Source organism: Prosopis cineraria, unplaced genomic scaffold, assembly GCF_029017545.1.
Source record: "Prosopis cineraria cultivar Desert tree isolate PC_DT_omini unplaced genomic scaffold, ASM2901754v1 PC7, whole genome shotgun sequence".
Lineage (NCBI taxonomy): Eukaryota > Viridiplantae > Streptophyta > Magnoliopsida > Fabales > Fabaceae > Prosopis > Prosopis cineraria.
This window is the reverse complement of record NW_026555338.1, coordinates 28,363,424-28,377,428: the sequence shown is the minus strand read 5'-3', so window position 1 is coordinate 28,377,428 and position 14,005 is coordinate 28,363,424. Positions and strand designations below refer to the sequence as shown.

At 33.1% G+C, this 14,005-nt stretch overlaps 2 protein-coding genes across 3 annotated transcripts; both read left to right on the top strand.

Annotated features, from left to right (window-relative positions):
* Positions 1 to 4,541: 4,541 nt before the first annotated feature.
* On the top strand, positions 4,542 to 7,616 carry LOC129315020 (protein IQ-DOMAIN 11-like). Its single transcript, XM_054958512.1, is given in 7 exon segments — positions 4,542 to 4,892; positions 5,001 to 5,064; positions 5,067 to 5,185; positions 5,727 to 5,820; positions 5,823 to 5,947; positions 6,062 to 6,193; positions 6,867 to 7,616. Coding segments are annotated over 7 exon segments (1,137 nt in total). The 5' UTR covers positions 4,542 to 4,817; the 3' UTR covers positions 7,395 to 7,616.
* Positions 7,617 to 9,506: 1,890 nt separating this feature from the next.
* LOC129315848 (pentatricopeptide repeat-containing protein At4g20740) lies at positions 9,507 to 13,924 on the top strand. Of its 2 annotated transcripts, none has more exons than XM_054959959.1 (2): positions 9,507 to 9,757; positions 11,151 to 13,924. In XM_054959959.1, the coding sequence occupies exon 2, from the start codon at positions 11,408 to 11,410 to the stop codon at positions 13,574 to 13,576; it is 2,169 nt and encodes a 722-aa protein (XP_054815934.1). In that variant the 5' UTR covers positions 9,507 to 9,757; positions 11,151 to 11,407; the 3' UTR covers positions 13,577 to 13,924. The 2 variants fall into 2 exon arrangements, with proteins under 2 accessions (XP_054815934.1, XP_054815933.1); XM_054959958.1 differs by having other exon boundaries at positions 9,881 to 13,924.
* The last annotated feature ends 81 nt before the right edge of the window (positions 13,925 to 14,005 follow it).

The window sequence follows — 14,005 nt, the reverse complement described above, 5'->3', positions numbered from 1 at the left end:
TCATTTAATACTTCATTAATAAAAGAATATTGAAGAGAGAGAATATATAGAAAGGATGATATTGAAAAACTATCATTAACAAAATTTTATTTTTATTAAAGTATCTTATATTTTGAGATATGAATCTTTTTTAAAAATATCTTATAATTTGGGACAGAGAAAATAAGTGAAATTATTTACCAATTGTAAGTAATATATATACATATTTTTTCAAAATGGAACCAATGCCAACATTTGGAAATAAATTTGAGAAAATGAAGTTTGAGGCTTTGGAAGACACTTCATTACAGCTAAGGATTGTAAATTTTGAAAATAACATTGAAAGATCAAAGTTTTCATATGATTAAAAAATAATAATATTATTATTATTATTATGGACCAAAATATCCCTACTCAATCAGGACATTATGACTTATAAAAAGTGGAAGCTCAATTACAGAGAACTGAAAACTCAATTGCAAAATAGTAGAATCTAAGGATAAATTACTAGAAAGTGCACTTTTCAAAATCCTATATGTTATTTGAGTTTTGAAATCAAAAGCTTAGTTAGAAAATCATAAGTGTAATGATATAGTAAATCATGAAATCTTAATTGTGTGCATTTTGACCTATATATCAAGCAATGACTTGGTTCATTTTTTAAAAAAATAAACAAAGTTCCTTAAATGTTGTTAAAATTTAATGAAGTGTCCCCAGCAAAATTTGTCTTTCCCAGAGATGCTTCAAACCGGTCCTACCAGTACCAGATTAGTCTTTTTTCTTGGATAATGGACCAATCACTTGTAAAGTTTATAACAATGAATTTTAAAATTACAAATATTTCTTAAGAATAAAGGATCTTGAATTTAACCAGCAAATATCAGAAATACCCTGTAGCATTATTGATTTATCCCAATCTAAGGAGGTAAACATAATTATGAACATAATATTAACGATTAAGGGATAGTCATAAACATAGTTAGTAAATGTTGAAAAAAATATCTAGCGACTTCAAGAAACATGAATGATAAATATTAAAAGATTATTAATTCATAACTTTGTATAATAAAAGTGTTGACTTCAATGAGCATGTGGATAAATGATAAAATTATAACATAGGAAGACTATCATATAACCTTTTGAAAGAATGTAACGATGTTGAAAATCATATAGGCATGTCTGTGCTTTTTAAATATATATCTTGCAAGATTTGTTTACATCAATTACATCAAGTAGTGACCACCTAGGCTTTATAAAGCGATGGGACCGATAAATGAATTTTAGAGTTCTCAGTACTTTAAACTCCCCTCCCCACTCTTTGACAGTTTTTTTTTTTTTTTTTTAAGTACCGGTGTTTTAAGACTGAGCAATCAGGCAGATTGTTTTCTGAACACAAAATGAAGGAGTCAACTTAACTCTTTAACTTGTTTCAAAGACTTGCCCATTTTTTATCCCCTTGAATCATGTATGCTTTTGGGTTCAAAAAATATTTATCAAAGTATTCAAAGATCATGATTTTATATATTATATTCATTAAATCTTTATTAATTGGGCTAACCTTTGTTAGTGTTATTTTTGCATTTTTTTTATCATGTACATGTATTCTCTTATTGAAGATAATTATATTTGAAGCACAATTAGATGCTAAACATGAACATATCTCTTGAGAATCAATAAAAATTCAAACCTTAATTTGTTATATTATAAAAAAAAATTACATTTGAGTTCCATAAAAGTGAGTTTATTGTTTAGAGGTCCCATAAATTTTATAAAATACACTCAAATCTCAAATCCTACATATTGATAACTTAACTAAAGGTATTGATAATTAGGCAAAGGCCAACAAGTTATAAATGGCCTTTGCCCAATTGTCAATACCTTTAATTAAGTTGTCAATGTGCAGGATTTGAGATTTGATAGTATTTTATAATATTCACAAGACTTCTTGATAATAAATTTCCTTTTGTAGGACCTGAATGTATATTTTTCCATAAAAAACTAACCCTTTTTACTTAAACTCATTCATACCATTCTTGTATTTTTATTAGCCTGACTTGACTATTAACTCAAGTAATAAGAGAGACTCGACTTCCCTACAATGAGGGAAGCCTTCTCTGCGTCTCATATTTGAACAGTTCAAATTTAATGCCTTTTATTTTATATTGATTAAAATAAATAAAATGTATAAATTATAAAAAAAATTAATAAATATGTTTATCAATTTAGATAATCTAAATTTAATACGAATGATCCGAAGTTAATATTAAAAAAATTATAAAAATTATAAAAAATTAATATTAAATATGTAGTTTTCATAATATATTTAGATGGTTAATTTATAAAAATTATACAATTTTTAACATTAAATTTAGATTATCCAGTAAACAAATTTATTAATTTTTTTATAATTCATATAAAGTTTTTATTTTAATATCTGGACTGTTGGAGACTTTCCACAAAGAGAGCAGGGTAAAGTGTGAACCGACCTTGTTCAATTATACTCTTATCCGGTTGGCAGATGGCCAAGATTAATCCACATCCAAGAAACAAGAGTAGAATCTAGTGCGACAAACTCTGCTTTTTTTTCAGGGGTTTCATTTCACTCACTCCTTTTGAAAAAGACAAGAATGTATTATGGCAATTCCCTCTGTTTAGGGCGATAACAGCTGTCTTCACTTCTCAAATCCAAATCTTGTTGAAGCCTTCTTCCTTCCATCCTTACCCCACATTATCTGGTTCTGTCACGTTTCATGTTCTCTCCTCTCAATTATTCTTTTCCCTTCCTCGCCCTCCTCCTGTTTGTAAAAATGCCTCAGCAGCACCAATCTGATCCAACACAAACTTTCCATTCTTTCATCAGAAACAATCCTATTTGAAATACTGAAACTAAATATAGGCACATTTTTTATTAAAAATTCAAATTTTGGTTCATCATGAGATATTAGTACTAATTCAAGCCCGTTGCTAGCACAACTTATGAACACAAATTTTTCTCTGCTATTGGAGACAATCTGTTTAAAACACATTCAGATACTAAATGTAAATATAGCTAATGTTTCAATGAATTTAAATATTGATTTGTTATATTGTGAGGCACTAGTCATTTCTATTAAATTCAATCCCGATTGGTAAAACAAACTTCCCTTAGTGTGCCCATTCTCATATGTAATTCAGAGCTGGCCCACTGATATGCCATGTACATATATAGATGTCTAAGGGAATATTTGATGTAGCTGAGGACGCCATCGGTGGACTCGTGGAAAATATTCTCATCTTATGCTTTTTGGACAGGAAGGAGACTTATGCTATATTTGTTTTCACGCTGGGAAGACATGTTACGTTTTGTGTTTGGGAAAAATCACGTAATGCCTTTCAATGCAAACAAACAGATAAATATGTCTCTTGATTTATTGGAGAGAACGGACTTTGGGGCTGAGAATCAGGTTGAGCGAGTGTAAAATTTTAATCTCCCAACTTCTTGACTCTTATTATATCCATGGAAAGTAATGCTTAGCCAAAACTTTTGGACTCCACAGCTCTACATGTTATGTTTTTGTAACTGTTAAAGAAACTAGTTGCAAATGATTAACATGTTTACCTAAATACTAAGATATATCCTGAGCCTCAATCTACATATAAATCAGTAGTAATTAATTATGTTACTTTTTTTTTTTTGGGGTTGCTATTTCCTAGTAGAGGATGGTTTTGTAATTTTAAACCACACGACAATGCATTCTCCAGTTAGGAAAATGAAATTAAAGTAAAAAAATTGTAATAAAGAGGGAGGACCGATCATGGTAAGAGAGCCTCTCTTTGATGAACTTGTAAACCATAGATAGTGGCCTCTGCTTTTTATATTCTTTGCAGTACTTCACTTGAAGGCCCACATTTTCAACAGAGGCATCTCATGATGAGGAAGATCAGAATTATCACTAGCATTGCACCGCGCGGGAAAAAAAGAAAAAAAGAAAAAAACCTCTTCACATTCATACTTTCCCAACCACTTCACAAAAAAATTTCTGTGAGTAAAATTCCATCTTTTGGAATATGGGGAAAAAAATTGATTTCAGTGCATGATATCATATCTCTCAAACAAATGATGAAGATGCATAAGATCTATCTTCTAAGTAGCAGTCCTTCCTTATGAGAGAAATACTTGAGTATTCATTTTTTAAGAATATTTTTCACCACATGTGAAGCAGATATCACAAACGGGATTAGATTTAAATAATTTTCCACATAGCAGCATGATCATGTAGTCTGGTGCCTAAATATTTTTATTTTTGTGTGGCTAATTTGCATCGTGCGTTTTACTGATGAGATTATAAAAAGTTCCACGTTCTTGGGTATCTGATATTATAAAGAATGTTTGCTGACTCCAAGGCTATTCTCATCTGAATTTATAATGAAAGCACTTCTTTCACTTGTCCAAAGCACCGATCGAGGTCTCTGAAACGGTGATGCTTGTCCTTTATAGTAACGAATTTACAGATTTCCAGACAAATGGGTAAGACTTACAAGCTTGGATCTCTCACTTTCTTCAACAATCTTGACTAGTAAGCTTCAAAGGGTAAGATCAAAGTCATAGTCAATGTACATGGCTCTGCAAATTGTTCCTTCTTTCATGGACAAGTCTGACGATATTTGAGGAGGGTCCTGTACTGTACAGCTTCTTCTTTACTTATACTGCCCTACTATTTACCAACCAATTGTACGTTTCACCCCCTACCTGCTCATTTAATACTGAACTGAGATATTTATAAATATAACAATTTTCAGATCCCAGAAATTGCCATTGCACTAGACAGTAGTAGTTTGTTTCTTGTGATGTTGTTAGAATGGGCAAGAAGAAGAGCTGGTTTACTCTGATAAAGAGACTTTTTAGACGGGACACCCAGTCTGAACTAGGCAAGGTAAAATCTTCTCTGCTTCTTTGGGAAAATCTATTAGTTTTTAGATTCTGATGTTATGATACTATCTTTTTGTTATGTTATGATACTATCTTTTTTGTTTTTTACCAGAAGGAAAAGAGAAGGGAATGGGTATATGGTAGGCTGAAGATTAAGAGATTAACTCCAATTGCTGGTCATCTAAAGAAACAACAATGGCAGGAGGTGAAGAAGATGAAGAACAGAGGAATAATGCTTTATCAGTGAAAGAAAATTCTTCAGCCATCAAAATCCAGGCTACATTTAGGGGTTACCTAGTGAGATTGTTATCCAAGTTTTCAATCTTTTTTAATTAGTGTCGCAGTTTAAATGTTATTTTTCTCATTAATACCATATTACAGGATCAGATTAGTTTGAAAATTGGAAGTTCAGCATAAAGAAACTGAAAGAAAAAGTTGTTAAGAAGGAAAAGAAAGACTAGATTTGCAAGTTATGGATTCATTCATAATGCACGATAATTTACGTTAGTTTCTTAGTCTATAGTGCATATCTTTGTGAGTTTATTGCATTCCATCATCTCTCTTTCCTTTTTTGGAGAGAGAGAAAAATGTAGTGACACTTATGGATCTTCAATTTTAGATGATCCATACTCTAACCGATTAGTTGTTGAAGATGAACCATCAAACGTACAAAGACTTTGTGCCAAAATCAAATTATTAAATCAATCAAACTACATAAAAGAATCTTTTAAACATAATACTAAATCAAAAACTGGGGAAAAATTTTAGGCATCAACAAAATAATTTAGCCATTATTTTTCAATTATAGATTCACTATAACCAGTGATTGTAACAACAGGCAAGGAAGGCATTGAGGGCATTGAAGGGAATAGTGAAGCTTCAAGCTATTATTAGAGGCAGAGCAGTAAGACGCCAAGCTCTGAGGTCACTCAAGTGTTGCAGTCAATTGTAAGTATCCAATCACAAGTCTCTGCTTCAAGGAGACTTCAAATACTTGAAGGCAGATCTCTCTGTGATAAACCCCAAAGCTTCCAAGCTTCAAGGGATAGGTTAATAAGGGTATGCGTTCATATATATAAGAAGCTATACTATTAATAAACCATAAACAGTGTGACTTATGTCGAACTGTGCAAATGCAAAACAAAGAGTTGTCATCTAGTTTCTATATTTCAGGTGGATTTAAACAGTGAAAAAAGGTGGGATGACAGCATTTTGCTTAAGGAAGAGTTAGAGACGTCATGCATGAGCAAGAAAGAAGCTCTTCTCAGGAGAGAGAGAATAAAGCAGTACTCGTTTAACCATCGAGTAAGTTTCTGGATTTTTGTTTTTATTTTGGAGTTAAATAGCAAATTAGCCAGAAATGTCTGGAGTCTTAAATTTGTTTTTGGTGGGATATTTTTTTTAATTTTTAAAAAGAGTACAATATAAATTAACTAAGAAAAGGACCAAATAATTAATTATAAAAAAAGGATCCAGAAATTTTTTTTGCCTTTTTTATAATTTGAGTCATTGTTTATAATTTGGCTCTTTTTTGTTTTTTTTTTAATTTTCTACTTAACTAAAGGTTAAAATTAATTTTTGTAAATAATAAGAATAACACTATATTATTTTTAAAAGTTGAGGAATATTGCACCAAAAAAATTTAAGTCCCAAATATTTTTGGATTTATAATTTAAGGGTGAAATTGCTCTTTTAACACTTTTTTCTTTTGGAAGAAAAAAAAAACCTTCAAAATCAAACCCTTGTGAGGTAACTTTAGTTTATCTCTTTTTACAGTTACAAAATTAGAATGTAAATTTTAAAGGGTAACATTACATAAAAAGATGGACCAAAAATAAAGGGGAAAACAACATTAAAAAAAAAACAGTAATTTTATCTCTGTATGTGTGTGTATTTGTTGATATATTGTGATGTTTTGTTGCGTTCTGAAATTTATATGCTAATTTTATGACAAAGCCTTCGTGTTGTTGTATTTCAGATGTCAGCAGAAACAGAAAGGAACAAAGTAAATGGAAGATGGAGGTACTGGCTAGAGCAATGGGTAGATACTCAACTTTCTAAGAGCAAAGAGCTTGAAGATTTAGACATAGCATTTAGCTCTGGTTACAAACGTGAGAAAGATAATGGAGGAAGATCACTTAAACTGAGAAATATTCAGAGGCAAAATCAGAATGAAGTGTTGAACTGTCACAGGAGGCAATGTTCAGTGGGAAGAGAAGATAACTCATTCACAAGCTCTCCTTTGATTCCCACTTACATGGCAGCAACTGAATCAGCAAAAGCCAAAGCAAGATCCATAAGCTCCCCAAGATTAAGGGCATGGAATTTGGAGGCTGATTCTGATTATAGCTATTCACCATGCATGAAAAAGCTATCTCTTGTATCTCCTGGTAACACAACTAGTGAGGTTTTTGGCAGTAATCGGATTGGGAAGTTTAGTGGTAGTAATTACAAGCAAATATCTCCTAAGTTAAAAGGTACAGTTTCAATGATGGACAAGGTTTGATAAGTTGTTAGTTGTTAGTCACTAGATTTCTCAATAAAATTAAAATTTGGATGCTCTGAAATATTTTATCTTGATAAAGTCTAGAAAGATAGGATTGAAATATGATTCTTATCTATATGTATATGAGCCCATAAAAATAGAGCCCACTATTTTTTGGGATATAAATCTCAATTATTAATGCAAGGAGAGAGATAGACATATGAATAAAGTGGGTATTATATATTGGGTGGGTCATACTCCATCTATATGTTTACTTCTCTTCTCATAGCATCGTGCTGCTGTAACAGAGAATCGAATCCTTTAATTTTATTTTTATTTCTCTTTACTTCATTTCATAAAATAATTTAGTGAGTTCAAATTATTAATTAAAAAACATCTTGCAAGAAAGAATTTTTATTGGAAAGGCCCAATCATTCAGTGTTTTAGTTGCATGACAAAATCATAAAATCTTCACTCATTAAGAACCTAAAGGCAAACTAAAAGTTGTATGCTTGTCTTTTGTTCAAGACTGTAAAATCAAGCTTCAAAGAGAAGGATCTAAGATAACTGCAGATTGTGTATTACCTTATTGAGATCCACAAAATGCCTCCAAGTAAATTGAAGCTTTAATTACTGTACTGATGCTGCTTGCTTCAACAGAAAACGCCATACCTGAAAGCTTGAACCTTAAATGCAGAAACTGTTGCAGAATTAAGTGTGATGTGTAAATATGTAAGCAGGATCCGCAAGAATGGATCAATGAGGGGATAGAGATAGGACTACACATAAATTAAGTGGGCTCAACCATTCCAATCATATTAAAGCTGTGCAAGTACATTATGGCCATCTTAACCTATGGAATGACAGAGTCATGCATGACAAAAGAAGAACGAGCTTCCAGAGGTTTTAGGAATTAATTTACCAAGGACCTGTTTGGTCTTTCTTTCTTTTTTTCATTTATTTTGTTTTTTAAAAACTGTCTTATAATTCAGTTTTTAAAATTTGTTTTGAAAAACAAAACAAAAAAAAATCTATTTAATTGTGTTAATTTTAAAATTAAAAAATTGGTCAATGGTGATGATCATTGACGGTTAATAATAATAATTTATAATAATTATTGGCCAAGTAACTGTATTTTTTAATAGTTAAATATAACGTATTTTGATAACAAAAATTAAAAACAGTTTTAAGATGCTTTTATTTTTTTGTTTTTAAAAATTAAAAAAAGAATATTTTTTAAAATAATTAAATTCAAAATACTCATTCAAATAAGTTTTTAAATTTTATATTTAAAAAAAAAAACAAACATGCCCAAAATCTGACATATGCTTTTTAGAAAGTTAGGTTTTGTCCTTTAATCATGCCTCTAGAATAGAAGTAAAACAAAAGTAACAGATTCTCTTACTACGAGTGGTCTACTTATACTTTTATATAATGTTTGATACGTAAAAAATATTTTTTAGGAGGGAAAAAGATATGATTTTTCTTATTTTCTAAGAGGAAGAGCTTGGTACTCCATGAAAACAGGTTTCTTGTTTTCCTTTTTAATTCAAAGAAAAAAAACTTACAAAATCATTATCAATATCAATATCATCATAATGGATCATCATCAATATCATCAATATATATAGTAAGGCAGGATATAAAATCATTATTCATTATAGATGAATAGTTGTTTGAATACTAGTTTTTTTCCTATTCTTTTTTAGCATTACTTTTTCATTTTGAAAAAAAAAAATACATGGTAAAGATTTATGTGGGAGTCAACATGAAAAGATGTGGGTGAGACAAAAAAAAAAAATTTAATTTAAAAATTTAAAAATAAAAATAAAATATTTATATTTATATTTTTAATATGTAAGAAGTAATAAGTTATTAATGCTTTTGAAATGGGAAAGAGTGATACATTTTTGTAAAAAATAACATATTATCATCAAAATAATTTCTAATACACAAACTGCATGAGATAATAAATTTCAAAATAAAATATAATATTTTAATTTTTAATATGTTGAAATAATAAATTCTTAAATAATCTGTGTAGAAATAATACAAAAAACAAATGATAAAATAAAATAAGTGATATATTCATGACCATGAATGGATAAAAATCAAATACACGCGCGAGCGATACTACGGTGCGTTTCATTCCCTTCCACCAGTTCCCTTCCTCCCTTAACCCCCCACTCCGTCGTGGCGTCGTCCGACTGTATAAAGATCCGACCGTCACCTTCGTTGTTGCTATGTCTGACTACTGAATCGAATTCGTGAGTTGGCAAGTGAGAGTGATAACTCTTTCACTTTCACCAGCAAGACGCGAGGTCAATGAGGCCGTCGCCTTCATTCCCCTATTTCAGCAACTGGAAGCTTGATTACGGCCCAAGGTTTTTTCTTTACTTTCACGGTCCAATTTGAGTTTAATTGAGTCTATGAAATGGTTTTAGGTTTTGCTGATTGAAAATGTAGAAGTCTCATTTGTCTTTAATTGCCGTATGTATTGATTACAGCTACAACTTTGAAGGTTATGCTTAATTTTGGACGTTGTCTTTTGTGTTCTGAATTTCATTGAAGTCTGCTAGTACTGGTGGATAAGGTCATCTTGAGTCGAATTTCATGTTTGCTCTATGGAGAAGCAGATCGATGAAAGTGTAATTATTTCTAGTTCTTCGTGGTTTGTGTGTAAAAATTATATGTATGAAAAGAAAGCATCGAAGAGAAGGGAATTGTGGGTGTGTGTGTGAGAGAGAGATTGACGGCTGAGCGAAGCCAAAATAGAGAGAGAGCCTAAGCAGATGAAAGCTGAGGCGGCATGAACGAGAAGGAGCATCACAAGGGAGCAAGGATTGGAGGGGAAAAGAATAGAGACTGAGTGGAGAGAAGATGGAGAGGCCGAACCTCATTTGATAAAGAGAGTGAATGGCAGAGAAAGAAAGACAGGGATTCCGCGCACACCGAGAAGAGAGTTGGTGAATTGAGGCAATCAGGAATTCCATCATCGACATAGTGGGGGAGGAAAGATTCTTTCATTTAGCCTTTCAGTCCCTGTGAATTGCTTGAGTGAATCCGTGAATGGGACTTAAGTTTTGCTGAGTTGGCTAATTTGCTTGAAATCCTCTTGAGTTAATTCAGTGATTCCTGGTTTCATTATCAAATCTTGTTGGATAAAAACCTTGCTGATGTAATTTGTTAGCATGAAGTTTTCTCATATTTGATCCCCCATTGATTTGATTTGCTCTTGCATGTCAAAAATCTGGGTTGTGTTCGGTCCTTCTGAGATGAAAGCATTGGGTGAAATCTAAGTTCGGTTTGACGGTGATGGCTCCATCTTATATAAAAATTAAATATAGTTACTACTGGTAGTTAGGTCAACCGGAACGGATTAATTTCTCTTATTTAAGGTTGACTGGTTTGAATCTTATAACTAAAAAAAATCACATTGGGGGATTTGCCCCAAATTGAGCCTATTAATATTGAATCTCACTTTGTATACAATAAAGCTGATGGTTTCCAGATTTTCATCTTGCAACTTTCCTGCTCTTTTGATACTGAAATTGAAGAGCATGTTATATGAACTGCAAGTCTTATCAATTGTCATCAATGCTTGGCTTAGAATATCTGGAAAAACATTATTGCAATTGTGTTAAGAATTCTGACTTAAAAATAGGCAAATATTGAGGAGCTTTTATGAAGAGTGCGTTGATTTCCTTTAGTCCTTTCTTATATATTAGTTTCTCCGTCATCATATATTTGATAGCTTTTATTCTTTTCTCCTTCCAGATTTTCAAGTTCTGCACAAACTTTCAAGTGATGACCGCAGGGGATACTACTGCAAGTGGGTGAAAGGAATAGGTCTTTTCAGTTCTGTGAGTGAACTAAGAAGTTTTTCTGTGTTTTCTGTGTTCTAGCCTGTAACTAGCCTAGAGATTAAGCTTATCCACAAGATTTTCAACAACATTTCATACTGAAAGAATTGAAGAAATATTCTTTTTGGCTTTGTATAATGCAAAGATCAAGTGGCATCTAGAAACCTGCAAATGCCTCCACAGTCACCTCCACCATCCAAGACCAACAAACTTTATTTTTTCTATGGTCACCGTAAGCCCTCCCAAAACCGTCCAGTTGTCCGTGGTGGTCTTTTCTCCAATCGCATAACACTTAACCCCAATAAACCAAAAAATACTGAAGTCCAGCCCTTTGATATACACAAGTGGGACCCTCACTTCCTCTCCCAGACCCCATCATCTTCAGCACTAGCTCCATCACCAGAAACCTCATTCTCTATCTCCCTTCGTTTATCTCCGATTGCTCGATTCATTATTGATGCCTTCCGCAAGAACCAGAACAAGTGGGGCCCTTCTGTGGTGGCAGAGCTTCAAAAGCTCCGTAGGGTGACTCCTAACCTGGTGGTTGAGGTTCTTAAAGTCCAAAACAATCCCACCCTTGCCTCTAAGTTCTTCCACTGGGCAGGGAAGCAGAAGGGTTACAATCACAACTATGCCTCTTACAATGCTTTTGCTTATTGCTTGAATCGTAACAATCAGTTTCGAGCAGCAGATCAGGTTCCTGAACTGATGGACTCGCAGGGGAAACCACCTAGTGAGAAGCAGTTTGAGATTTTAATCAGAATGCATTCGGATGCCAATAGGGGTCTTAGGGTCTATTATATTTATGAGAAAATGAAGAAATTTGGTGTTAAACCAAGGGTGTTTTTGTATAATAGAATTATGGATGCATTAGTCAAAACAGATCACTTGGATTTGGCATTATCCGTTTATGATGATTTTAGAGAAGATGGCTTGGTTGAAGAGTCTATTACTTTTATGATTTTGATAAAAGGATTGTGTAAGGTGGGGAGAATCGATGAAATGTTGGAGATTTTGAGTCGAATGAGGACCAACCTGTGTAAGCCAGATGTGTTTGCATACACTGCTATGGTTCGTGTGCTGGTTTCAGATGGCAATTTAGAGGGGTGTTTGAGGGTTTGGGATGAAATGGAAAGAGATGGGGTTGAGCCTGACGTCATGGCTTATGCAACATTAATTACAGGTTTATCTAAAGGGGGCAGAACTGAAGAGGGTTATGAATTATTTAAGGAGATGAAGAAAAAGGGCCATTTGATCGATAGAGCAATATATGGAGCACTCATTGAGTCATTTGTGGCGAGGAGGGAGGTTAGCTCTGCTTGTGATTTGTTGAAGGATTTGATGGCTTCAGGATATAGGGCTGATTTGGGGATATATAATTCACTTGTTGAAGGTTTGTGTAATGTGAATCAGGTTCAGAAGGCTTACAAGATTTTCCAATTCACTTTACAGGAAGATCTTAAACCAGACTTTGTATCTGTAAAACCCTTATTGATGTCTTATGCTGAAGCAAAACAAATGGAAAATTTTTTCCAGTTGCTCATGCAAATGCAGAACTTGGGCTTACCAGTTCTTGATGACCTGTCCAAATTCTTTGCCTTCTTCATAGAGAAGAAAGGACCAATAGCAGCATTAGATACATTTACGGGTCTGAAAGCAAAAGGTTATATTAGTGTCAAAATATACAACATTCTTATGGATTCTTTGCAAAGGATTGGTCAGGCCAAGAATGCATTATCACTCTTTGATGAAATGAATGGCTCAACATGTACGCCTAATTCATCTACTTACAGTATAGCAATTTCATGTTTTGTTGATCTTGGGGAAATTCAAGAGGCATGTGCATGTCACAATAAGATCATTGAGATGTCTGCTATTCCCTCCGTTGTTGCTTACATTAGCCTTTCCAAAGGGCTTTGCAAAATTGGAGAGATTGATGCAGCCATGATGCTTGTTCGAGACTGCTTAGCCAATGTTGATAGTGGACCGATGGAATTCAAATATACTCTTACCATTCTTCACTCGTGCAAATCAAATGATGCAGGGAAGGTGATTGAAGTATTAAATGAGATGATGCAAGAAGGTTGCCCTCCTAATGAAGTCATATACTCTGCGATAATCTCTGGCATGTGTAAGCATGGAACAATTGAAGAGGCCAGGAAGGTTTTCTCAAACTTGAGGGAGCGCCAATTATTGACCGAAGCCGACACAATTGTGTATGATGAAATACTAATTGATCACATGAAGGAAAAGACAGCACAGTTGATGCTGTCAGGATTGAAGTTCTTCGGTCTAGAGTCTAAGTTAAAATCAAAAGGTGTTAAGTTCCTGCCACGTTGAAGACAGTAATGGAAGGTGATTGATGAGTTTTGGCTCTTATATGTGTCAAACATCTGAAGATGATGCAGGAGGCATCGATGGGAGAACATCGTTGATTCATTTGCTCATCGAGTAACTGTTTCAGCTGAACCATATACGGAGGTAATTGGTTCTACCTAGCTCAGAATGATCTTATAAACTATCCAACATGTCATTTGGAACTTTCTGACATAAGCTGATTTCTCTCTCTTTTTTCTTCGTTTTTTTTTTTTTTGGGTGTTGAGGGGGGAAGGAGATTCAGAATTCCGGATATGTAAATTTATTGTTTTACATATGAAAAATAAAGGATTAGTGACCTTCCAAGTGTTACTGTTTTGCAAAAATTATGTCAAAGTAGGTGTTTAAATTGGTGTTCCCTTTTACAGTAAGTTGCTAGTAACTATAAATTCC